We start from the raw sequence: 17,545 nt of genomic DNA, 5'->3' as shown, positions 1-17,545 counted from the left end.
CCATTTTCTCTCTGTCCTACCCAACAACAACAACAACAATAATAACTACAACAATAAAACAACAAGGGCAACAAAAGGGAATAAATAAAATAAATATTTTTAAAAAAGTCCCAGAGAATCCTTCAGTCTAAGCAATTGAAACTTCAAATTGGTAATCAGGTTGAATTCTAACAGTGGGCTCAAATTGTTAATACATTTCTAATAATGACTTATTCTTTGAAATGTTGGCTCTCCTAAAAGCTTAGACCAGGGAGAACAGAAGCATCTGCTGGTGATATTTTATAAGATACAGCTATATAAAGGACATAAATTATGGTGAGGTCTTCTATGATACAGCAAATCCTAACAATGAGATTTTCAAAATTAACCCAATTGCCAACTAATTTGGTTATAGTAGTAACTATCTATTACCTTCTTAAACAGCAGGAACCTTCCCCTTTCTCTATAAAGCCCATATATCTCCCAGTCCTGGAACCTCTAGGGTGGGCCGCACCTTTCTGCATGCTTCTCACAAGTCATCCCAGCTGGTACTACATCTACTGATCCCAGCCTAATCAATGCAGCCAGTACCACCTCAGCATGCTTCACTTCGGACTGTGTCCAGATATGACAGGTGTGGAATGTCAACTCTTCAGCTTCATTACTCTGGTGAGACCTTTCCTGGCTCACAGGACTCCTTAGCAATAGTCCGGGTCATGCACCTCTTAAGAAACTTCAAAACCTAAAGATGAACCAGGCCCACAAGATTGGGCATTTGCATACGTATCCATAAGTTAGGGAAAAACATACCTTAAAGCAAAGGTGCACAATAGTTTGCAGTGAGTTAATAAATGTAGCAAACAAGTAGAAAGACACAAAATGACACTATAAAAGTACCTAATGAAATAGTTTCTTCTTAGACCTAGATACCCTCCTCACCTACCTCCTATTATACATCTCTCAATCACTCCAAAGCTAACCTTGTCAGACAAAGTAAGGACTATAAAAGCTGAATAAGGGCAACAGACTGGCATACTTTTTTTTTGAGGAGGGGAAGACAAAGAAGGGGAGAGAAAGACAGACACCTGCAGACCTGCTTCACCGCCTGTGAAGTGACTCCCCTGTGGGTGGGGAGCCGGGGGCTCGAACCGGGATTCTTATGCCAGTCCTTGCGCTTTGTACCACATGTCCTTAACCCGCTGCACTACCACCCAACTCCCATTTCTATTCTTTTTTTATTATTATTTCTTTATTGGGGAATTAACGTTTTACATTTGACAATAAATACAATAGTCTGTACATGCATAATATTTCCCAGTTTTCCATATAACAACACAACCCCCACTGGGTTCTCTGTCATCCTTCTTGTATCTGTATTCTCCCCACCCACCCACCCCAGAGTCTTTTACTTTGGTGCAATACGCCAATTCCAGTTCAGGTTCGACTTGTGTTTTCTTTTCTTATCTTGTTTTTCAACTTCTACCTGAGAATGAGATCATCCCAAATTCATCCTTCTGTTTCTGACTTATTTCACTTAGCATGAATTTTTCAAGGTCCATCCAAGATCGGCTGAAAATGGTAGTCACCATTTTTATAGCTGAGTAGTATTCTATTGTGTGTATATACTACAACTTGCTCAGCCACTCATCTGTTGTTGGACACCTGGATTGCTTCCAGGTTTTGGCTATTACAATTTGTGCTACAGACTGGCATACTTTATGATGACTCTTTAATCACTATCAGGCCATCCCATCATCTGGGGGCCTAGTCAGGGAGTCCTGGGATTCCCACACAGACATGATGGACCCAGACCTCTAACAGATCCCTCTCGCCACTGTCTCTGGTCACCTCCACCAGAAGCAACATAATGGACCACTTTGTGGGTCCTATAGGACCTTTCCCTTAATGTGGACCAACAATTGTAGGGAACATTCCATTCTCCAAAGGGAGGTTGGATAGCATACTCTACCTACTACCAGAGGAAGATGGGTCCTGAAATTAGTGCAGCCTGGAATGTTCCTAGCCATGACCACAGAATGCGAGCTCAGACAGTAACTTGGGTCACCTGCATATTGGATGTCAGGCTCAGGCAAAAACTAGTAAACTCCATGGACTATACTTAAAATAGACCTACTAGCTTTTTCCAAAACAAAGACTTCAAATCTTCATCTGCAATATTCTTGCCTTTAGGTTCATGATTAGTCAACAACTGGTTCTTCTCTATATCTTAACTCCTTTTCAGCCACCAGGTTCCAGATACTACCATCATGCCAACCTCACTTCCCTGCGCAGATGAACCAAGTTACTGTCTAGGGAGACAGTGTCATAATGGAAAAAGGACTAGAAAGCTGGATCAGGGAAGAGAATAGCTCCCAAATATAGAAAAAGTATATAAGTACTGTTAACTGCAAACCCCAATGATTTGATCTGGGGCCCATATTCAGCACAGGAGCCTGTGTAACCTCTGCATCCCTGCAGGTCTGAGCTCACATTCTGTGGTCACAGCTAGGAACATTCCAGGCTGCACTAATTTCAGGACCCATCTTCCACAGGTGGTAGAGTATGTTGTCCTGGGTCCATACTCCCAGAGGGATAAAGAATAGGAAAGCTTTCAAGGAAGGGGATGGGATATGGAGTCTGGTGGAATTTTAACCTTCTTACCCTATGGTCTTGCCAATATTTCCATTTTATAAACAAAAATTAAAAAACAAAAGAGGAGAATGGTCATCTCCTGAGGAGATAACATCTCATGAAGAGTGAGGATACATGGCAGCTTCGACAGTACTGGTCAGAAGCAGCAGAGTCGGGGGTGAGGGGATGAGTACACAGAGGTTTATGAAGCAGATATTTACATCTGACACTAGCAGCCCCGAGTTGAGTTCAATCACCAGCACTATCACAAACCTGAGTTAAATAATGCTCTGATGTTAACGGTAGTTACATACTTTCCTCATATTTGGGAGCTACTCTCTTCCTTCATCCAGCTTTCTAGTCCTATATCCAACTCTGACACCATCTTCCCAGACAATAACTTTAGCCCACCTGCATGTTAGCTATCAGGCTCAGGCAAAAATTACTGAAGTCTTGGGCCCCTTGGAATATACCTAAAACAGACTGCCTAACTTCTTCCCATATGAAGAACCTTAGTTCCATCTGCTCTATTCTACTTTTAGGTTCCTATTTATTAAACAATTTGTCCTGCTTTATATCTTAGCACTTTTCAAGCACCAAGTTGCAGATGCTATCATGACACCATCCTGACTTCCCTGGGCAGAGGACCTCACCAATGTGTCCTGGAATGTGTTACCTCCCCAGAGCACTACCACACTAGGGAAATATAGAAAAAGGCTGGGGGTATGGATCAACATGCCAACATCCATGTCCAGTGGAGAAGCAATTACAGAAACCAGACTTCCTACCTTCTGCACCCCATAAAGAATTTTGGACCATACGCCTAGGGAGATAAAGAATAGTGAACCTTCCAATGGAGGGGATAGGATATAGAACTCTGGTGGTGGGAATTATATGGAATTGTACACCTCTTATCCCACAATCTTGTTATCATTATTAAATCACTAATTAAAAAAAGGAAAAAAAAAACCAGACGAATGTCATAACCTGAAAGGACTATAACAATAAATGCTAGAAAGGCTATGAATGTAAAGGAACCCTCCTGCACTGCTAGTGGGAGTGTAAATAGATCCAGCCTCTGTGGAAAGCAGTTTGGAGAACTCTCAGAAGGCTAGAAATGCACCTACCTATGGCCATGCAATTCCTCTGCTGGCGATATATCCTAAGGAACCAAACACATCCAAAGGGATCTATCTACGTACACCAATGTGTGTCCCTGGGCTATAGCAGCGCAGTTTGTAACAGCCCAAACTTGGAAGCAACCTAGTTGACCAATAACAGATAAGTGGCTAAGAAAGTCATCATATATATATTACCCAGCTATTAAGAATAATGAAGTTACCTTCTCTATCTCATCTTGGATGGAGCTTGAAGGAATCATGTTAAGTGAGATGAGCTAGAAAGAGAAGGATAAATATGGGATGATCTCACACACAGGCAGAATTTAAGAAACAAGAACAGAGAGGGAAAACACAAAGTAAAACTTAGACTGGTTTGGTGTATTGCTCCAAAGCAAGGGACTCTGGGGAGGAAGGGCAGGGAAGCGGGTGGAGAGGCTTTGAGGTCCTAGTGCAGGATGATACAAAAGAACCTAAGCTGGAGGCAAGGGAGTTCTGCAGACACCTATCACGGGGAGATGAGCAACGGTACCCATGTGTCAACACCTGCACTGAAACCATTAACCCTCCAACTGAAAAAAGCACATATGCAAGTTGCTACCACGATACCATCCTGACTTTCCTGGGCAGACGAGCTCACCAATGTGTCCTGGAACCTCACCTCCCCAGAGCCCCATCCCACTTGGGAAAGACAGAAATAGGCTAGAGGTATGGATCCATCTGCCAATGTCCATGCCCATTGAAGAAGCAATTACAGAGGGCAGGGGTAGATAGCATAATGGTTATGCAAAGAGACTCTCATGCCTGAGGCTCTGAAGTCCCAGGTTCAGTCTTCTGCATCACCATAAGCCAGAGCTATGCAGTGCTCTGGTATTTCTCTCTCTGCATCTCTCTCAAAAAGTAAAATAAATAAAATACTTTAAAAAAAAAAAAAAAGCAATTACAGAATCCAGACCTCCCACCTTCTGTACCTCATAAAGAATTGTGGCCCATACTCCCAGAATAGTAAAGAATAGAGAAGCTTCCATTGGTGGAGAACGGACAAGGAACTCCGGTGGTGAGAACTGTACCCCTGATATCTTACCATCTTGTTAGGCATTATTAAATCACCATGTATGTCACATCCAATGGAGTGCTTGTCCTAAAACTGAGTGATAGATTCATGAATGTCCCCTACACATATTATCTATACATCCACATGCTTCCTGCATTCTCTTGTATGTATTAATATCACACAACAAAAATGTTTTGAGAACAAGTAACTATTCTGTTAGTAGTTGCATCCACAAGAGCCACCCTACAACTGCTTGTGAGATGATCCCCCCAGCTACTCCAGCTGTCTTCCGAGGACAGCAGGTACTGATAACTCCCAACGAAGGGAAACATCCTTGTTGGGAACTTCCAGATCCAGCTCTTACCTCTGTCACTTTGGGTTGAAGAATTAATGCTTCGGGACTCATGCGGGGGATGTCTATGTGTATCTGGAGATAAAGGAGAAACATACATTTATTTTAAGCAGGACAAATATCAGGCAATCATTGTGATTAAAACTGCAATCCTTAATGACAGCAGCGAAGTCACTTTGGGTCCTGAGTTTCTCTCTCTGAAGACAGGAGTCTGTGTCACTAGGTTTCCTCCAGAGGGGGGTAGTGGAGGCAGGAGGTGCTTCTGCCAGCGGCTTCCCCAAGCACAGCATGACAGGCTTGCTTGACACTTCCCAAACAAACCATGGCTGCAGTGTGATTAGGAATAGAGCAGGCCTGCAGCTATTTAGTAATATAATCCATAGCAATTAGGAAACATTGATTTCCAGCCTCTGGTACAGGGAGCAATTCAAGTACATCAATAGTGTACACGTTTTCAGCTGTGACAGCTTCTTCTTGGAACCCAGGCCACAGATTTCTTTACTTTCACAAAGTCCTCAGGGAATGCAGGGCACTTTTCAGAGAAGGCACTGGAAAAGCTCTCCTGCAGTGGGCTGATGCCACTGGACTGACTTCTGATAGGAGCTCTAATAAAGTCCCCATCTGCAGAGACATACTGGGAGTAAAGGCAACTAAATAAGGTGGCCAGGGGGCTTGAACTGGCATCACAGGTGGGTTCCCCACATTCTCCATGAACACCCACACTCACTGGCTTCCACTTAGACAGAAAAACATCTTGAACAGCCTGAGGGGGGGGGGGAAGAGAGAGAGAGAGAGAGATCCAGTGTCAAAAACAAGTGTTACAGTACTGAGGCGTCCCCAGCTCAGTTTTTAGCCTATATTTTTAGAGAAAAAAAATGGCAGGAGGGAAATGACATGCCAAAGCACTGCTCCATCACCCACACAGTTCCATCTGTTTTTACTTAAATATTTATTTATTCCCTTTGGTTGCCCTTGTTTTTTATTGTTGTAGTTATTACTGTTGTCATCACTGTTGGATAGGACAGAGAGAAATGGAGAGAGGAAGGGAAGATAAGAGAGAGGAAGAGAAAGATAGACACCTGCAGACCTGCTTCCCCGCTTGTGAAGTGACCCCCTTGCAGGTGGGGAGCCAGGGGCTAGAACCAGGATCCTTACGCCAGTCCTTGCGCTTTGTGCCACCTGTGCTTAACTGGCTGCACTACTGCCCGACACCCTGTTCCATCTGTTTTTATCCTTCATCCTTCATGCTGACCATAGGGGTCCCGTGTGTTATTTGGGATTAAACCTGGAACCTGATGTGTAAAAGACAGCAGCCTACTGCTGAGTCACCTCCCGTGGCAGATGTGCGTATTAAGGCTAAGAGGGAGTCTAGTATTCCATTTCTCTGTCTCTCCCTCTTACTGAGACAGAAGCGGAGACGCCAGAGCACCTCAGTCCTGGCATGTGTGGCACTAGGAACCAAATCTGGCGTCTGATATAACATTAAGCTATCTCCCCAGTACTACAGTTAAGCTTCATCTCTTAGCCCCCACCCCTGCACGTGACCATGAGGATCCTAACCACTGTCACCTTGGGGACAAGACGGAAGCTCTTGGGCTTTGTGTTCTGGCCTAGATGATGTCTGGCATATCCTTGAGAGGGATCCTGATGAAAACCAAATGAGACTGTGGACCCACCTGCACAGCTCTGAGGTCAGTGAGCTGCTCTTTATGTTCATGGGCCCCTGCCTGACACGTGTCCTTCAGCCCAGAACCTGGCTGCCAGCAGCCTGCTGGAGCGCATTCCTGAACAGACCAGAAGCTGGCACCTGAGGTGTCCGGGCAACAAGGCTGTGAGCAGCATTGAGGAATGGGGGAATGGAAAAGTGAGAGGTCAAAGAGATGGTGTCCAAAGGAATCCCACTAATAATCTTGCCATGCTGAGAAGTGAGGGAAGGAGATGTATCTCAGAACCACATGTGCACCCCTGATATGTGCTGAAGGAACCCAGGAAGCTGCACTGATGAGAGAGCTCAGCGGAACATCCCAGACTGAGAGAACTGCAGAAGCCCAAGTACAGGCAGAGTGAGACACACCAGATCTCAGCATTGCATGAGTCATCCTCAAAGAGTCCCTCATGCAGTATTCCCATACTAAAACACACACACACACACACACACACACACACACACACACACACACGGTCCTCAATACTCCAAGGGCCCACACACATTCCATCTTACAGACTGGTGCTTATCCCCTGTACAGTGCACCCTATAGTCACACTGGGCCACCACAAACATCATGAGGAGGGGAAGAAGAAGGGTCCAGGGGGCTCCCTTCACTCCTGTAGGTCAGCACCCACGTACAGAACTGGGCAGCTAGAGGAGACCATGATAGAACATCCAGAGAAGGAAAAATATACCAGGTAAATCTTCAACTATGACAGGCTCCCTGTGCTTTGCACACAGCATGTTCCCCAAAACAGCAAAAACACTAAAACTCAGATGAGAGGAAAGATGAAAGGAGAAGTGGGCACAGATGTACCCTCTTGTTGCCTTCCAGGGGCTGACAGTCAGCAGAGGTAAGCTAGCTAAAGTCAAACACTCGAAGGTGGGCAGTAAGAAGAATCCAGGGTGTCCAAAGGCCAGACCAGGCACTACTCTGCCAGAACCAATAGTATGCTAGAAATGGAGATGAGCAGAGGGCACAGGACCGCTTCCAAGAGGGTGGTTAGCTCAGGGCAACAAAGCCAACAGCCCATAGGAAACAACACCATGGGTTCCATATTTCTCACTCACATTCATACAGAAACAATGTAAGAGAATTTGCAATGTGGAAGCTTTTTATTACCTATCACAGTAATCAAATAAAGATGTATGCAACCAGCTTTTAATTAACTCCATAATAGAATACAGCTTGATAAATGTCGCAGATGCTACTGTCATCCTTTGGAAGTCTTCTCCTTGAATAAAAATACATCAAAACCATAGTTCAAAACAATACTAAATGCACTGATTTCCTAAGACCAGTGAAATGGAAAGATAAACCAGGTTAAGCTAATATTTCCCTAACACGATCCAAACGCAACCTTCATCTCCAATTCTGGACATCAGGAACCCAGTGGCTGGCCAGTGTCACCTGGTGTCACCAGGTTTGAGTCAGAAGGACAAGCTCTATTCAGGCAGCAGGAGCCAGAGGCAGAGGACCGGGTCTGGAAGGAGAGAGCCAAAGGTCCCATTCTCCCCACTCCTCACTTCTGGCAAGATTGGGTGTCTTCAGGGTAGTACCACCATTTCTGAACAGGCTAATTTTCCCCCCTCGCTTCCACTGTATGCCACCTATGAGAAAGATGCTTTCCCAGAAGTCATGTGACTCAGAGGCCCTTCAGTGATTAGTGACATAAGGTCTGTTATCAAGTCTGTTTAGCAGATCTGTAACAAATGAACATACACACACACACAAAATGAACACAGAGAAGTGGACGGATATCCCACACCCAAGGTGGAAAATTCCACCAAAGCTCCTTTACGTAGAGACAGAGTTTCCAGAATAAAATAAAATTCACTACTGGCATGGCTCAGGAAGATCAGAAGTTGATTTCAGAAGCAGAAGGCAAAGCTAACAATTAAGAACTATCTCTTTGTTTAACTGAAGCACACCCATTTTGAATTTTTACATATTATAAGAGACAGTGAGAATTATAGCACCCTCACAGAGTTATTCTCACAGCAAAATCTGGATGCACTGTGAATTGTAAATCAATTTTAAGTATTTTTCCCATTATGCATACCGTCTGTCAACTGACTGTTCAAGAAGCCATAATTATACCCATTTTGTGTTAAACCAAATAGTAAAATGATACACCAGCTACATCTTTCGCTAGGGGCTGAACTGTGCCCCCAAGAATTGAGCTGAGTGGAAATTCACTCTAAATCATGTTCTAACTACAGAAAGTGGACCAAAATGATGTAGCCCCATGAAGTCTCTGTTCTGGCCCCATCCAGTTCAATGTCTGGCCCCAAAGGTTAGGAAGAGCACTACGTCCTGAGGAAGTCGCTTGCTGAGAATCTAAAAACGTTCACTGTAGCCCAAGGTCATTTCAGGTCACCGCAAACATCTCAGACAATCTGTTCTGTAACCCTTTTCACTTTTGCAGAAGTAACTGGAGATAATCTAGGGACCACTCTTAGAAGAGGTTACCATTCCCTGTTTGCATATGTATTCATATATTAGAAAGCGAAAATCAGATATATGCTCAGTAAGACATTTTCTTCCCTGAGTTATAACCAAATTAAAGTACTCCAGGCAACACCAGGAAAGCTAAAGGATGCCCACCTGTCTGTATGTATCTTGGTGAGCCTCGTCATTCCTAGAGTCATAATAGTGCTCAATAAAAGCAAAATATTCTTTCTGTTTTCTTTGGAGAGTGGCTGGTCTTCGGTCTACATTGGCAGGAAGGTAACCCTGGAAGAGAAAAACAAAAATCAAAACGTATGGTTAATGTTAATTCACAGAGTCTCTACTGAAAGTTTTAAAATAAAAGGCTCACATCTTAAATGAGCTTGTTGTTCTGCAACCTGGCCCAGAGGGGAGGATGAGTGAGCCGTGATCAAAGAAACCGAATACAGGCAATTGGCTAGCCAGCTCGCTGGGAGCATCACTCCTGGCATCCTGAACAAGGTGTGGGTACCAATAGCTACAGCCTCGCCCGCTGACGGGACTTCGCCCTCAGCCACGCAGGAGTCACTGGGCTCTGGTTGGGCTTGTCCCCGATGCTCTTCTACCACAGGCTGCAGAGGTGAAGCAGGGCCTTCTCCACACGCTTCATGTTTCATGCAGGATCTGGCAGTCTGCACAGCCTTACAACTGCACGTGTGTGCTTATGCTCGCACATATGCATGTGTGTACATACGTGTATGTGTGTGCTTGTGTAGACACACACATGTAGTTACTAAGGCAAAGTCCCTCCTCTCTCCCAAGATTCCCAGGCTTCTGGCAGCCACAGTCCTAATATATAAATGGACTCCAATGCAGAAAGGGCCAGGTCACTTGACAGGCCAGAAAGCATCCAGAATCCAAGGTCTGACTGCCTGGTATTTTTATAGGCATTTTGCTTCTGTGTTCAACTCTCTAAATCAGCACTACTGGCATATTATACACAAAGAAAATGTGCCTCTTGTACGCGTAAACCATTCCATGACATCTGGCCAGCTGTTTGGCTTGCCATGTGAAGACACAGGATTTCCACCTCCCCAACCATTCGCCTCTTGCCTCACCCTTCCCACCAGGAGCCCTAGAGGCTGCCTCCTCACTCACTGACTACAGCTGCCTGAGTCAGAAGTGGCTGGGCCTAGTCACCGTGGGCCACGCTTCCTGCTGGCTCCCTGCTCACACCGTCATCTTTAAGATTCACCCAGACTGTTGTGTAAGCCAACATCCCTTTTCTTTACTTTCCTGGGCAGGACATGAGCAGACCAGCATCTGGGTTGTTCCTAGTTTGGGGTTCTTATGGGAAAAGCTTATTACAAATATTCTTGAGACATATTTTTATAGATACACACTTTGATTTCTCATGGGTAAATAAATACCAAGTAGTTACTAAGTAAACCTTGGAGTAATTACTGAGTTACAGAAGCCTATGTTTAGGCTTCTAAGAAACTGTCAGAACTTTCTTCAAAGAGACAGAGTTTTACCCCATACCTGACAAGGTGTGAGAATCCCAGGTGTCCTACCCACCCCCAACATACAGCCGCTGATAGTCATAGAAACAGCAGGCACTCCACTGAGTGGCCTGACGTTCATTTGCAGTGAGCTGGGGCTGGTGAGCATCGCTCCGCATCTGCCCTGCGTCTCTTCCTTGGTCTTCAGCTCTTTTGCCCATTTTGTAGTTAAGCTGTTTGTCTCGTTAGGAAGCTCCACAGGTTCTGTGGACATTCTCGTTACTCCGTCACCTATATGCATTGTGAACACAGTTCTTATCTGTAGGCTCCCTTGTCATGTCTCAAGCAACGCAAGTTTGACAGCTTCATGAAGTCCAGTTTTACAGTCTTTCTGTCCGACTTCACAGTTCTTGTGTCTTCTATAGGAATGACTAGCCCTTGTGCTTTCCACTAGAGGTGTCCAGTTTGAGAGGCTGCTCACCCAGCAGCCTGCACACTTCACCAAGTTCAAGGACCTGGATTCAAGCCCTGAACAACTCATGGGAGGACCGTGCAAAAGGGTGATGGAGCCCTGCTGTTCATACTGTCATTCATTTTCTCTACACACCCTCATCAGAGCACTGGCTTATAGTGACGCAGGGAACTGAACCTGGCATGTTACAGCTTTAGGCATGAGAGTCTCTGTGTAACCATTATGCAATCTCCCCTACCTGTATCTCTCCTTTCTCTATCACTCTTTCCCTTTGTCTCATCCTCTGTCTGGAAAAAACAGAGGAATCTTTCAGGCTAAAAGCCCCAGCAAAGCCCTTGCAGGAAATAAAAAAATAAATAAATAAAATCTGGTGTATTGCACCAAAGTAAAGGACTCTGGGGGGGGGGGTCCTAGGTCCTGGAACATGCTGATGGAGGACCTAGGTGGGGGGTTGGAGTGTTATGTGGAAAACTAAGAAAAGTTACATATGTACCAACTACCATATTTTACTGATGACTATAAACCATTAATCCCCCATAAAGTAGAAAAAGAAGAAAATGATATTAATAATAAAATTAATAAATATATTTTAAGAGAGAAAAACAGACAGACACCAGAACACTATTCATATGTGGTGTCAGGGATTAAACATGGGGTGTCAGGCAGTGAAGTCCTATGTTCTAAGGCTGAGTACCTCCAAATACATCTCCCTATTTTTGTTGAAGCTTTCACCAGCCCTGGCCCCTCCTCTCAACTATGTCTCCAGTGGTTGCTTCTTCAGTGATGTCTGAGCTCATTCTCGAGTGGAGCTGACCATCACACAAAGCTCCCTCACAGTAAAAGCATCACTGCACAGGTCAGTGGCAGACATGCTGGTAAGTGAACTAGGTCATGAGCAACCGAGTGAACGAATGATTTCATGCAATGCTGCTACCCTGTAGAAGTGCTTCCAGGGGGTCAGTAAAGAGAGCATGCTTGCCATGTTCAAGCCCCGCCTTCATCTGCAGCTGGGGCATGCTTTACAAGTGGTGTAGCACTGCTACAGGTGTCTCTCTTTGCTCTCTCCCTCTCTATACCCCTTCTCCCTCTCAATTATTCTCTGTCTCTATAAAAAATAAATAAATAAAAAAGAGGGGGCCAGGAGGTAACACAGTGGGTTAAGTGCACATGGCACAAAGCACAAGGACCAGCACAAGGATCCTGGTTCGAGCCAGTGGTGAAGCAGGTCTACAGGTGTCTATCTTTCTCTCCCCGTCTTCCCTTCCTCTCTTGATTTCTCTCTGTCTTATCCAATAGCAATAACAGTAATGGTAACAATAACAACAACAAGTGCAACAAAATGGGAAAAAATGGCCTCCAGGAGCAGTGGATTCATAGTGCATGCATCAAGCCCCAGCAATAACCCTGGAGGAAAGAAAAAAAGAAAGAAAGAAAGAAAGAAAGAAAGAAAGAAAGAAAGAAAGAAAGAAAGAAAGGAAGAAAGGAAGGGGAAAAGGGGAAGAGATGGGATGAAAAGAAAAAAAGAAAAGAAAAGAAAAGAGAGAGAGGAATGACTATGGGAAGTGGCAGATTTGTAGAACAGGCAGGGAGCCCACCAATAACCCTGTGGCAATAATAATATCCATATCTGTAGCAGACCTCACAGTGCTCAGTGCTAAATATCTTTGCATCTTTACATTCTGGATGATGCCTGCGGGCCCTGCCTCCCTGCTCTTCCCTGAAAGTAAGGAAAGCCTGTCCTCCAGAAAGGTCTTGATAGGCCAAGTTAAACAGTCCTGTCATTCCGTGGCCACCGTGACGAACAGGCTCAGAGGTCGGGGAGGGGACCAATGCAGGCATGAAAGTCAGACCCAGGGCTTCTCTTTGCTACTGCAAGTGAATGAAGAAGAAAAGTGTATACACTCTTGGGCATTTATCCAGTGGACACTCAATCGATCATTAGAAGGGATGTATGCACCCCCGCGTTCATAGCTACATTACTCACAATAGCCAAAGAGTGGAAGCAATCTAAAAGCCCACCATCAGATGTCTAGCTAAAGAAAGTATGGGATAAGTATTCCATGGAATACTTCTCTGCAATAAAAAAAAATAAAATAAAAGGGATATTGTGTCCTTGGGGACAAAATGGATGGAACTGGGGGTGATTATACTTAGCAAAGGAAGTAAAGAGATGAGAGACAACTACAGGATGGTTTCACTCATATGTGGAATCTCGAGATCTGATTTACGTGAACTTGCCAAGAGAAAAAGCAGCAGCAGCAGCAAGCAAACTGTAAGACTTGTGAGAACTCTGGTGGTTCTCTCTGGGAGGTGGGAGGGTGGGGACACAGACCTTTGGTGGTGGCTATGGTGTGAAACTATACACTGTAATTTTACAAGCTTGTAACGGACTATTAATAACAGGTTAAAAAGATATCTAAAAATAAAATAAAGTAAAATAAAATAAGAAGGTACACAGACTGAACCTGCAGCAGCCATCCTGTGACCAGGAGGGAGACCACACGCCGACTTCAGGGCGTGATCTGCTCAGCCGCCAGGCCTTGCTATCAAGTCAGCCTGAGTCCAGTCACGCCTTAAGCAGTGCCCTCTGTTCTCCTGCAGGTAATTTCATTAGCCGCTACTCTCTGACACTCTCAGGAAAGGTTGGACTCATTTGCACCACACCATTTAAACTCCTTCTCAATAAGCATGTACTAAAATACCCATGTGTGTGCGCACGGCACTGGAAAAGTGTGTGTGCCTTCTTACCAACTGCACACGTCACTTCCTCCTCAGAGGTAACTGCCACCCTCACAGCAACATGGATTCTGCCTATTTCTGAGCCGCTGTACAGATGGGATCAATTCTTTCTGTCTGGCTGCTTTCACTTGGTCGCGTCTGAAAAGTTCACTTGTGGTGTGACACGTGGCAACAGTTTATTTTCACTGTTGAGTATCGAGATGTCTGTGTGCAGATCCAGTCTCGTTAGCAGACACTTGGGGTTTGGGTTGTTGGCCTCCCGGGTTGTGTGTTTACACTGATATGTCCCTGTGGTTAATCTTTCCCTTGGTTCTGTACACCCTACCTCTAGTTGGCCAGAATTCTTTTTTTTTTATTTTTTAATTTATTTATTCTCTCTTGTTGCCCTTGTTGTTTTATCATTGTTGTGGTTATTATCATTGTTGTTACTGATGTTGTCGCTGTTGGATAGGACAGAGAGAAATGGAGAGAGGAAGGGAAGACAGAGAAGGGGAGAGAAAGACACTTGCAGACCTGCTTCACCACCTGTGAAGCGACTTCCCTGCTGGTGGGGAGCCGGGGGCTCGAACCAGGATCCTTATGCCAGTCCTTGCGCTTCTCGCCACGTGCGCCCCACTGCGCTACCAACCGACTCCGGCCAGAATTCTAAAGCAGGTGGCAGTGAGCAATGTCTGATTTTTTTTTCCCCCCGAGGTGAAATTTCTGCTAGTGACTTGATAGTTCAGAGGGATACAGGATATTTTCCGATGCCTCAGTGCCAACCAGCACCACCAGGAGGTAGAGGAATTCACATCCTGACAGCTATGGCTGGTGTCACCACCTCCACTCCATAGCGACGAGAGGCCCTCCAGGAGGAGCACCTACCCGGACCCGCCCCCATGCACCACAGAGCAGAGTGGGGAGGGGACCACACACCCCAGCCAAGCACACCCACAGAGTGCACACAGGACTGGGCAGCACCCCCCCACACTGAGCAGAGGTGTGGCCACTGCTCCCCTGCACCCCTCCTTCTAGTCAAATAAGAGGATGTGAGTGCCCCAAAGCACAAAGCACTTCACACAATAACAACAGCAGAACTAGGAAGAGCCCCTAAGGGTGACTGAAGAGCCCCCTGAGTGTCGCCTATGTGAAGCCCCCAGCAGCGCATGCCCTTGGATCTGCACCTATGTGGAATGTATACCAGTGGGTGACCCAACACACAGCCCTCGTTCTGTTGGGTGCCCAGCCAGGCCCTGCCTGGAAGGGAGAAAGAACCTAAGACCACAGCAGGGGCAGGGTGAACCCAGGTGAAAGATGTGTCTTCATCAAGTCAGACACAATCTACCTGCAATTTGACTGCTTCAGGGTCAACTTTTTCATGCAGCTTGAGATAGAGAAGAGAAAATACACCATAAAATCAGAGCTTTCCCAAGAGACCCATGTGGTGCTGGAGCTCAAACCTGGGTCAGACACCTGGCAAGATACTCACACTACCAAGTAAACTATCTCATAACTCCCCAGACCTGTCTTTGTACTTTTTCTTAAATTGCCAACAGGGTTATTGTTGGGGCTCCATGCCTGCACAATGAATCCACTGCTCCTGAAAGCCATTCCCCCCACCTTGTTTTTTTTTTTTTTTTTGATAGTACAGAAAGAAACTGAGAGGGGAGGTGGAGAGAGAGAGAGGAAGAGAGAGAGAGACTTGCAGCACTGCTTCAGTGCTTGTGAAGCTTCACCCCTGCAGGTTAAAGACTGAGGTAAGGCTTGAACCTGGGTCCTTGCAAACAGTAAGATGTGTATTCAGTCGGGTGCTCCACTGCCTGGACCCGTGTTTTTGTATCTTTAGCCATAGCCGTGTCTCTCTTGTCTTTTTGAACAATAATTAGATGAGTTCACTTCTCTCTCTTTATCCCAAAATGGACATAACCACAGGCTGGCTAACAGAGCAAGGGCAGTTCTCTGCCAGGCACTGAGCTCCATGCAGAGCTGCCATTATTCCTATAAAGTCCACCTGATCAATTGCCTGTCAAGAGGAGGAGAACATGCTAGGGAAGTTAGCTGATGTGCCAGGGTCACATGAACCTGGTGACAAAGGAAAGATGAAGACTGGTGGGGCCAGGTGGTGGCACACCTGGTTGAGCACACGTATTACAATGCACAAGCACCAGGTTTGAGTCCCCAGTCCCACCTGCAGAGGGGAAGCTTTGAGGGTGGTGAAGCAGTGCTACAGGTGTCTCTCTGTCTCTCTCCCTCTCTATCATCCCCTTCCCTCTTGATTTCTGGCTATCTCTATCCAATAAATAAAGATAAAAAAATTTTTTTTTAAGATGAAGCCTGGTCCATGCGACTGGGAGCCTCCTTACCTAAGACTCCCACACATCTCACCTTCAGCCATTTAACTATAAGTCATGGCAACATGGGAAATTGCCCCAGTCCTGCCGGGCTAGTGTTGGGGTGCCTCTTCCCGGGCGCATACTCTCTGAGTTGGAGAGAACTCAACCGGAGCCAGCCTGGGCTGCTACTCACTCAGCAACTCGAGGGAGATGACTCAGGAACCAAACACGTGGCAGCGAGGCAATGCAATTCTTTATTGATCAGAGAGCCAAGGCTTTTAAAGGGCAGATCCGTAAGTGGCAAGCTGGAAATGGAAATGGCTAGGAAAGGGGTGGAGAAAGGCAAAAGGTGGCTTGAAAGGTAGGAACTTCCTTAGCAACTGTTGCAAAGGTTTTAACTGGTAGGATTAATAATATCCTGCAGGCAGGGAGGGTCTTGAGGGTATAAAGAAGATAGATCAAAGGAATGGAATGGGTGGGGATCTTTCAGGCAAAACAATGATTATGTAGATAGGCCATAGTATCAGGAATGCAGGGTGGAGCAGGGGGAGCTGGCTTAATGTTTTAAGGAATGCCAGGCTCCTGGAGGCAGAAAAATGCATGGTGCTTTGTGAGGCTCCTCACAATTTCCCAACACAGTCCTGTGGAGTCACAATCACACACACTCAGCACAGAGCAGATGAGCCCCAAGGGCATCTGAGTGGGCAGTGGCTGCAGAGACACTGAACCAGAGTTGGCAGATGGTGGACTCAGTCTGGTGGGACTATCCCAGCCCACCCCCAGGGTTTCCTCTACTCAGCAGTCACAGAATCCATGGAAACACAAGACCAGGCCCTGTGAACAACCCACCTCCTAGAACCTCCAGTGACTCCTGATCATGTTCCCATAGAACTTGCAGGCCCTACCTGGAAGGCTTCCTCCCCTCTCCCTGAGGGACAGATACTGTCCCCTCAGTCGCCCCCTCTGGGGCCTCTCTGGGCACTTTCCTGCTCCCCCTCTGCATGGCCTTCACTAATCTAGACCAGGCACTGGGGACTTCCAGCTAGCACCCCCAGATCAAGTCCAGTGCCTCAGGCCTTCCAGGCTTCTCTTGTGCCCCCAGGGCAGGGCTGAGAGGCTGCAACAGAGATTGCAGAAACAGAAACAGGAACTCTCTGTCCCCTCCCCCTCCCAGCAGCCTAGGCCCTGCTCTCACTCTGGCCAGGGCTGCCTTCTGCTCTTTTTCTGTTGCTCAAAGGCCTCAGGTG

The 17,545-nt window shown here is 46.0% G+C and overlaps 1 protein-coding gene across 1 annotated transcript in view; it reads right to left on the bottom strand.

Moving 5' to 3' along the window:
- The window catches only part of TBC1D22A (TBC1 domain family member 22A), a 407,894-nt gene that overhangs the window by 276,898 nt on the left and 113,451 nt on the right, over positions 1–17,545 (bottom strand). The window contains exons 6-7 of the mRNA XM_007522464.3: positions 9,451–9,579; positions 5,147–5,209 (exon numbers count right to left, since the gene is read on the bottom strand). Coding sequence (XP_007522526.1) covers positions 5,147–5,209; positions 9,451–9,579 — 192 coding nt within the window. The remainder of the gene's footprint in view (positions 1–5,146; positions 5,210–9,450; positions 9,580–17,545) is intronic.

This window comes from Erinaceus europaeus, chromosome 4, assembly GCF_950295315.1.
Source record: "Erinaceus europaeus chromosome 4, mEriEur2.1, whole genome shotgun sequence".
Lineage (NCBI taxonomy): Eukaryota > Metazoa > Chordata > Mammalia > Eulipotyphla > Erinaceidae > Erinaceus > Erinaceus europaeus.
Note: the sequence above shows the minus strand (reverse complement) of the source record. Positions and strands in the feature narration are given on the sequence as shown.